At 57.8% G+C, this 9,460-nt stretch overlaps 1 protein-coding gene across 1 annotated transcript; it reads right to left on the reverse strand.

The window, feature by feature from the left end:
* Positions 1–398: 398 nt before the first annotated feature.
* Positions 399–5,380, reverse strand: HLX (H2.0 like homeobox). The gene is made up of 4 exons (XM_004375917.2): positions 4,774–5,380; positions 3,661–3,840; positions 2,672–2,856; positions 399–908 (listed from the first exon to the last, which is right to left on the reverse strand). Exons 1-4 carry the CDS (start codon positions 5,363–5,365, stop codon positions 399–401), a joined length of 1,467 nt encoding a protein of 488 aa, XP_004375974.1. The 5' UTR covers positions 5,366–5,380.
* Between the last annotated feature and the right edge of the window lie 4,080 nt (positions 5,381–9,460).

Here is a 9,460-nt window from a genome sequence, read left to right on the forward strand (position 1 = left end):
GTGCCCTGGGCCTTCACGACCGCATCGCCCCAGCAAGCCAAGCGGCCTTTACAAACCGAAGTAAACATTTTATTTACAAGTTTTAGGCGTCCTCAGTGCAAGTCTTCGCGCCACGACCCCTGCGGGTGGGGAGGAACGTTTCAGTCAGACACTTCACAGCGCGAGCTGCTTGCTTCTGGGGAGCAGCGGTGCGGCGGGCGTGGGAGGCGGGGGGCCACCGAGACCCTCCTCCGCTCCGCGCAGTGTGGGCTGCGGCCAGCCGGGCAGCGGAGGGGCTACGGCTGAAGGAGGCCCCGCCGCTGCGCCCCAGCCCTGGCCCGGCCCCTGGCATAAAGGAGGCACCAGATCAGCAGCCGGGAGGCTGGCCGCCCGGCCCGGGCCCTCCGCGCTCGCCCAGTCTATAGGCCGCCAGGCGGCGCCGGGGCAGGCTCGGGGCTTTGCGGAGCGTTGCTGAGGCTGGGCTGGGGCGCGGAGGGCAGCTCCGAGGGGCCGCCGCCGCCGCTGCTGCCGACGCTGCTGGCGCTGCCCGCGCTGCTGCTGCTGCTGCTACTGAGGCCGCTGGCGCCGCTGAAGCTGAAGCTGGCGCTGCTGCCGCCGCTCCCAACGCTGCCGGCGGTGACCGGGGCGCCCGCGGCCGAGGCCTTGATAACGGTCGTCTGATGCAGGGCCCGCTCAGCGCCCTCAGTCCGCTCCGTGTCGCTGGGGGCCATGTCCAGGGACTCGGAGTCGCTGCTCTCGCTCTCGGCCTCGCCTTCCGAGCGGCTGGGGCTCCGCTCGTCCTGCTCGCCGTCGAAAGCCGGTGTTCCGCCCGATGGCTTCTCGGCTGCCTCCTTGTCCTTGTCTTTCTGGGCCTGGGCCTCCTTGGAGTGCCGCCACTTCATCCGCCGGTTCTGGAACCACACCTTCACCTGAGCCGCACCGCGAGGGAGACAAGAAGGGACACCCAGGTGAGACGCAGGCTCGCTCCTGCCCACGAGCCGCTCCCTAACTCAGGAACACACGGTTAACCGTCCCCAGCGCCCCACCCAGAGCCAAGCACAAGCGGAGCGGGGGGGCCCAGAGGTAACTCAGGGGAACACCAAAACCGCCAGGAATCCTCGCCTCCAGAAGAACCTTCTGGGGCCGTTTCTCAAAATGTGGCTCTCAGACCTCGTGCCTGAAATGGCCTGGGTGCTGGTGGGCAGGCGTATTCCTGCACCCCACCACCAGCTATAGAGACTGGTGCCTCTTAACTCCACTGGAGTCTGGACGCCGCCCCAATCTAATTAAAGTGTGGCCCCCTGCCCACCCCCATGCACATACACCCAAGATTTTTGTACATTTGCAAGGGTTTGGTGAACCAGTGCCAAGAATTCCCGCTCTAAGTTGGCCCACTACTACTTTATTACCACTACTCAGAGCAAGTCCCTAAAAAGGGATTCTTTCGAGGAAAGAAGAAGGCGGGCACGAAGCAGAAAGGGAGAAAGTTCACCCCATGGGGGCCTTCGGCAGAAAAGCATTTCCTCGGCAGGTTTGCAGGGGGAGGGGCTAAGGACCCCACCCCTACCGGGCTAAACTAATCCTGCTGGGGGCTCAGAAAAGGCTGGAATTAAACGTGTGCAAAGTGGAGGCGGTGGCAGGGGGTAGGGATGGGGTGGAGAATCTATATAAATATATACGATCCCCTGGGGGACACAGAGCCTTCACACAAGTTCCAGCTTCCCTTTTAAAAATAACATCCACAGCTGGTGGAAAACGGCTGGGCGCTTCTTCCCGTGCGTGTGCTGGGGACGGGTGTTGTGTAATGAAGGACAGAAAGAGGGAGAGGGAAGGCCCAGGGCCGGGGAGCTAGGAAAAAGCCACCAGCCTCGAGCTGCTGCTCTGCTCGGGAGTCAACACCAGGGATGAGGGCCGCTGCTGTGGGATATGAAACAACTGTGACTCTTCTATTTTCAAAGCTTTAAAAAAAAAAAAAAAAAAAGGCCAGTTCTTCAATTTGAGAAAAAGAAAAAAAAATGAATTCAGGCACAATCTTGAAAAAAAAATCAAGTAAGCAGAACCGGCTAAAACGCTCTTGGACGCTCTAAGAAAATCTTTTTTTTTCTTTCTCTCCCTGACCCCTTTCCCCAACCGGAGTCTTTCTTCACAGCCCACACGGTTAGAAAATCGGCCTGGCTGTGGCGCTCCAAGCGGGCTGCTCGCCCTACTGGGGCCGAGCAATTCCGTTTGAAATGATGTTTTCACTTCCTGCTCACAGCTAGGGATTTCACAATCGGGCAGCGGGAGGAGGAGGCAGCCAGGGCAGGAGAGAAGGAAAAAAAAAAAAAAACTCTTGACTTCGGGTTTTTATCTCTTCCGTAATAAACTGCCTCCTACAGCGAACTGCACTGAGTTGAGTACACAATTATCTCCCGCGGCCTGTTTGTTTTCTCCGCGGCTCCTTCGCCCGTTGGCCAAAATAAATAGGCAGCGCTTGTTGACATGTTTGGTGATGAGCTATTCTTTCCGTCCTTCTCCCCCACCCTCCTCTCTCTTTCTGTCCCAAGTTGCGAAGTCCACAAAGTCTGAAATTCTAGACCTTGTGTTTCCACCACCAGAAGGGACTTGGTCTGGGTGGCGGGCCCCTCGGGGTTAGGCCGCTCGCAGTCGCCCGCCCGAGGGCGCTGTGCGCTGCAGGCCAGAGCGGGCTTACCTGCGCGTCAGTGAGGCCCAGCATCGCCGCCAGCTGCTTTCGGTCCGGCTTGGTCACGTACTTCTGGATCTCAAACCTTTTTTCCAGGCCTTTCCTCTGCAGGTTGGAGAAGACGGCGCGCGACCACGAGCGCTTTCTCTTGTAGGTCTGCGGCATGGTGTCCTTCGTGAGTACCGCGTAGGGGCCTGGTGGAGCCGGTTACCAGAACAGAAAGGAGACACGAGGGCCTCGTTAGTGCCCAGTCCGATGCTGCTTAAAAACCTTTTTTTGTGCTAACAGCCGGCTCAGAAAGCCCTTCCCACACACCTGGAAGGGCTTCTCTAAGGAGGAAGGGCACAGCTGTGAAGACGATAGTCGGCAGGCCTAAAGCGAGCGTGGAGTGGAGAAACTGTGGCTCCCAGATTAATTCCAAGGGAAAAACATAACCCTAATGCATGGCCATTAGGCATGTGGAGAAAATGTCCCTCGGGCCTGAATGATCTAGAGATGACAGCCTCTATTCTCTGTTTTGTGTGTGTGTGTCTGTGTGTGTGTCTGTGTCTGTGTGCGCGCGCTAGCGTGTGCGTCCGCGTGTGTACTCACGCGTGCCCACGCGTCCAGACAGAACCTTGCCTCACAGGGCAAGTGTCTGAGGTCTTCTTAAAATGTGTATGTGTTAACAAGCAACACCTCTTGATGCTGCCTTTTCAAACCTACAGCTGAGCCACTCACTCCAGCGAAAATAGCAAGGAAACCCTCCCCCGCCCGCTCGGCCGCGCACACGGTCTTGGCTCCCCCAGGCGCCCCCACAGCTTCCCGGTGGGAGCCGTCCGAAGCGTGCGCTAGCTCGCGGAGAAATCTTTCGGTTTCTCTATCCCGACCCAGTATCCTCCCGCACCAGCTCCCGGATTGCGACACCGCGACCGCCCCATGAGGCGTCAGGTCTGAGATGTCTGTCTGTCAGTCGACCTGCCCGTTGGGCCGTCGCTCGCTGGGGAGGGTTTCCGTACCTGGAAACGTGTCTTGAAACTGATGCTGAACTGAATTTCTCGTGTTCGAGCTTAAGGGACTCAGGATGGCAGAAGCCTCGTTAATGGGATCTAGAGACGCGAAGAACTGGCCGGCGGAGGGCTGTAGGCCCGGGAGGTGCATCCCCGCGGGCCGCCCGCCGGTTAGCAGGGAGGTGAGATCTGGGCGTGGAGGAAAAGGACCGCTGGTTACACTTCAGGCAAATGCATACTCTCTCGGCTGATTGGTTCCTCCCCTGCCCCTCGCCCTTGGTTCGGTTTTCCTGGAGCTAAATCGCGAGAGACTCCTGTCTCCGAGCCAAAACCCCTCCGTCCCGACAGTCGCCAAGGGGCGATGCACAAAGTGTTGCCTGTGTTCACGTCCACATCCACGCATATAGCACGGAAGGGATTGACAGAAAACAGCCACAACGACGTCGCTTTCAGGTGCCTTCCAGGAATCCCACAGTCCTGTACCCGCCGCCCCCAAAGAACCCCCACTCTGTGCTCTGCTCTTGGGAGTTTGGAGTCGGCCTTGTCTAACTGCATTCCTTGGGTAGACTTACTAGATAACATCAGATACGTGGAACTTCCACAAGGAAGAGAAAATCTTCCCCAGAAGGGTTTTTCCTGACAGAAAATGTTATTTCTCTCTCTAGATATGGCGGGAGAAAGATGTGGCAGTCTGCTTCCGTAAAGATTTACAGCCTTGGACACCCTAGGGGCAGTTCTACTCTGTTATACAGGGTCGTTATGAGTCGGAATCGACTCCACATCAATGGGTTTGTTCTCTAGATACGTGACTAAAAAGACAGACAGATGATAGTCATGTTAGCAAATATTTACACCAACCACTTTCATGAATATTGATTATGTGACAAATGTTTTTAAAGCCTTCCGGGAGTCAAACTTTTTGTTGTTGTTAACGCAGAGCAGGTAAGTGACTTTTAGATACAAATTTTCGTAGTTTTTTTTTTTTAATTCGTTTCTTTTCCCCCATTTTACCCATTTTTCTTTCATTATAAAAACACTCACTGGCACCCCAAACCGACCAGGGGTCCGAGAAATGAGTCAGAGCCGTGGTCAGAGGCCTGCAGCCTCCCGCTCCAGACCTACCTCTTAGCGTGTTGCCTTCCTTGACTTTTGGGTCAAATTCTGCGGACAAAATGCGGTCAATTCCAAATTTGAGGTCCTTGCTGGAGGGGGCCGGGGCCGAGCCGCTATGGTGGGGGTTCGGGACCACCCGCGCCCCCGCGGCCTGGGGCTGCAGGGCGCCGGCCCGGGGTGGAGGAGGAGGCTGTTGCTGCTGCGGCTGTTGCTGCTGTTGTTGCTGCTGTGGGTGATGGTGGTGGTAGGCGGCCGAGAGCGGAGACAGCCGCTGCGGGAAGCCAGCTGGGACTTCGGAGGGCGCCACCACTGGGGTGGGTCGAAGCGGGGACCTGGCGGCGGCTTGGAAGGAGGCGTGCGGGTGAACCGAGCCCAAGTGCGCGGTGAGGGCGGCGGCCGAGGCCCCCGCCAGGCCCTCTGGGGCCGCCCCCGGCTCCCCAACGCCGGCGTGCAGGATGTCTGCGATGCAGAAGGACGGCTTCTTGACGGCAGCGGGGTCCAGGGGAAAGGAGCAGCCGCCCGGGCCGGCCGACGAGCAGTACGCGGCCGACCAGAGGCTGAAGTTGGAGGCGTAGAAGGGGGCCAGCCCGGCGGCGAACATCCTGGCGGGGCGCGCCGCGCGGCCGCCTGCCCGGGCCGGGGGTGGGAGCGCGCGGAGGGCGTGCAGAGCCGCCGAGGACGATCCGCTTTCGCTTCTCCGACCGGACTGAAGGGAGGCCGGGGAGCCCTGGCGCCGCCGAGGAAGCAGGCGAGGGCCGGGGCCCGGCCGCTCACGCCTCGGCCCCTGGCCTCACTGCAGAGGCGGCGCGGCGCCGCGCTCCCCGCCGGCCCGAGGCGAGAGAGCGGCGCGGGATCCGCGGGGCCGAGAGGCCGGGGCCCCGCTCCGCACACCGGGGAAGCCGGAGAGACGGGGCCAGGCCCCAAAGAAAACGCAAACAACTAAGCCCTGAGAGCTAAATTTAAAATAACAACAATAATAATACGTTAGTTTAAAAAAAAAAAAAAAACAGCTAAAAAAAAAAAAAAAAACTCCTCTCGAAAAACTCCCAAAGTTTTGGCAGGAGCTTTCGAGTCAGACCCGGGTAGGACCTCGATCCGCGCGCTCATTGGCCATCCTCGTGGCCAATGGGAACCCGGAGTGGAGGTGAATTGGTAACGAGGGGGCGGGGCCCGCCCTCTTGCCACGCCTCGGCCACGCCAAAGTGTTTGTTGCTGCCGCGTGGGCTGAGCTCTGTCGTGCGCGTCTTTCTCCGCCGCGTAGGGTCCGGTCGCCGGCTCCAGCGGCCGCGGACTCTCTGCTGTCTGCAAATTCAGGCTGAGACGCGCGGAGGAGAGTTGGTCTCAGAGCTCTCCCGAAGCGCTCCCAGGAGTACGGGAGAATGGGTGCAAAGCCCGCCTCCGGGTGGACAGCCGAGAGCGCTGGTGGCCTCCTAGGTTCCCTACTCTTTACTTCCCTTTCTCCCGATTTCCCTTCATCTTTCGATTATCCAGGAGTCCGTGTCTTCTGCAAAGCCCCCGTCTGTCCCGGGGACCCCGCCCCCACGCGGCCCAGCACGGAGCCATCGGGCGCCGGATGCTGCGACCCCGAGGCCAGGCCTAACTCAGCTCGACGTCCGCCTCTCTGCCTCCCGGGAGATCCTCCGGGAATCCAGGAGGAGGAGCGGCCGCAAATTAGCTTTATTTCGAGGTGTCACTCAGTGACAACGTGAACGAGTGACTTTTCAAACAAAATAAGATGAATGGCTCCGAACGTCTCCCTGAGACGCAGCCAGACCTTTCCCCGGAGCTGCAAAGACAACCGAGGAGGTCGCCGTCCGAACCCTGGGAGATGGGCGCGCGCGTCCCCTCCCCTGCACCTTGCAGGAAATGCCACCCTCCCTCCTCCGCCACGTCCCGGGTCACGTGCGGCCCGTTGTTTTGCAAGTGCCCACAAGAGCAGATTTCCCTGGGGTTAAAAACTACTTTCAATTCAATGACAGTTTCGCCGAGCACCCCTTGGGCCTGGTCGCAGGAGGAGCTGCAGTGGCGGACAACGTCTTTCATCCATGCTTTGGGTCTTTAGTGCGCAGGGTGGGTGTAGTGGGGGGGTTTTCTGCAACATCAACACGTCTGTTTTAAGAATTCGTTCTCTTTTAAATTACAGTCAGAATGGATTTCCCCACCCTGCTCCCAAACAAACCACAGGCCACCCAGATGAGCTGTTCTTGCACATTTTCAGGAAGAAAATGAAATAATAACAATAATGAAACCACGAAATCTTTTGTTTTCGATTGTCCTAATAAGCGTCTCCTAACACAACTTCCGTGACATCTTTTTCCCTTCAGCAACTGAACTTGCCATGCCTATCTCGGGTTCAGGGTTTTGGCTAAGTAACGTGATTCCCGGTGGTTACCAGCCCCAAGTTGCAGACGCTGTCCTTAGAAGCTTTTGACTTTCTCCTGAAAACAACCAATCACTAATCAATCACTTCCCATCAGCCAACACTCAGAACCAACTCTTTTTCTCTCTCCCTCCCTTCCGCCTACCCCCTTTTTCCTTCCCTCCTCCCTCTTTCACTGAAGGAATTCCTAGTCCTGCTCGGCTCAGCTAGGGCAGAGTTGCAATTTTCCAAGGAAGTGGAGAGGCCTGGTCCGGGGTGGTGGGGGGGAGTGTTTCCTGGGACTAGAAGGTCTGGAAGACCAGCCGTCTGTGTCTAGCCAGCGGCAAGGGTGTGACAAGCAGCGGGCCACTTCTGAGGCGTTGGCAATCAGCCATCTGGACCTGCCTTCTTGAAAGGCTTCTGTGGGGGGGCGGCACCTGCAAAGGCTGAGGGTTCTGGCGAGACTCCGAGAGAGGGCCAAACAGGAGGCGGCCTCCCTGTAACTCCACAGCCCCCAGGGAAAGTCACCAGCGCCCGTGCGCGCAGGGGCGGCCAAGAGCCCTCTCCCGCTCTCTTTTCTAATGTCATTTCCAAGTCGGTTGCAGCTCCAGTTTGACTAGAAACGTTCAGCCCGCGGCCTAAGCCCCACCGATCTCAGGGTTTGAAAGAAGCGTATCTAGGCCACACCGCAGGCCGTGCCCCGCGCCCTCGCCCACCCAAGCCCCCCCCAAAAAAAGATTGCCTCACCTCCCCTCGCCCAGTTCCAAAGTTTGGGAGCCTGGGGGAGGGGGGGAGGGAGGCAGGCGCCGGGGAACGCGGGCCCTCCAAGGACCCTGTGGCGCCTATGACCCGCATTTGTCGCGCCAGGGCCAAGCTGGGGCCTACTTCGAGGCCACGAGTGAGCCCGGAGCAGATCTGGGGAAGGCGAGGCCGGGAGGGCGGTCTTCCACCCGAATTCTCACCCCGCCGCGCGCCTCTCTGCAAGGCCGCGGCAAGGCCTGCAGCTTGATTGATTGCAAGTGGCAACTTGGTCCGCTCGTCCCCGCCCAGCCTCGCGCGCCCCTTTGCTCTCTCAGGCCCTCCGCTTCATTGCAACCGCCTTAGCGCCATCCCGGCCTCCCTGGAGCTACCTGAGGGAAACGCGAAAAAGGCCATCTTTGGAGCCCTTGGAAACCCTACACGCACACGCACACGCACGCACACACACACCTGCCCCAGACCCAGGCCTTGCCTCTGCGGGCCCCTCGCCCCATTCTGAGCCCGCAGACTCCCCTCCTCCTTACCCCACCCCTCAGAACCAAGAAGGCAGCAGGAAACCCTGGGCTCGCTGGAGTTCAGGTCATCTCCTGTTTTTTGATGGGCTCTAACTCCGACTAAATGAGCGGATGTGCCTGCGAGATTGGTCTCAAAATAGAAGCGGCCTTAGTATTTTAGGATACTGCAGAAATCCTTATTTCTTCCGGAGAAAAACTCTATAATGACTCCTAGCACTTCCCCTTTCAATATTTGTGCAACTTTATCTCCACCGACAAGTTGCTCGGGTGACGCAAATCCGCCCCTGTGTGTTACAACTACCAAAATAAATGCGCGGAAATCAAGTCCCTTCTAGCAATGAAAATATAAATATACAGCTGCGACTTTCCCCTTTAATCTTTGCCTTCGGAGCGACTCCGAGCTGTGGAGAAATGCGATGTCTGAGGGCTATTGAGACGGGTGCTGAGGCCCCGGCGGCAGAGGCCAGGGCTCCCCGGCCTGGTAACCACAGGGCTTGAGGCTCCAGCAGGAGAGAAGAGGGCCTGACTAAACCAAATTAACTTGAGCTTGCCCTCCATAGCCCAGGCCCTAAAGATGGCTGAGCTGTCTTTTGAGGAAGCTCGAGAGAAAAGATGATTTCTCCTGAGGCTGTCTAGCTGCACTGGGAAAATTACAACTGGGAGGAGAGAGAATTGTTTACAGTGAAAGGTGGAACAGCATTTGTTTTTTGGTTTTGTGGAAGGTGTCTCACTGGCATGGCAAAAAACAGTTCAGTGCTGGCTACTACCTGAAAGGTTGGCAGTTTGAATTTACCCAGAGGCTCCACGGAACAAAGACGTTGCTGCCTACTTCTAAAAGATCCCAGCCAATGAAAATGCTGTAGAGCACAGTCTACTCTGACACACATGGGGTCACTGAGTCAGAGTTGACTTGATGACAACCGGTTTTTGGTTTTCTGAGCTGTTCTGATGGCTGCCTTTAATGCTTTCAACTCTCCCCTTAGCTTTTCCTAGGTACGCCCAGCCAAAGACCATCTCACCGCGCTGGGAATGGACAACGCCAGAGAATGTTATAATTTGACAA

The sequence above is a fragment of the Trichechus manatus genome, unplaced genomic scaffold (assembly GCF_000243295.1).
Source record: "Trichechus manatus latirostris isolate Lorelei unplaced genomic scaffold, TriManLat1.0 scaffold00039, whole genome shotgun sequence".
Taxonomy (NCBI): Eukaryota; Metazoa; Chordata; class Mammalia; order Sirenia; family Trichechidae; genus Trichechus; species Trichechus manatus.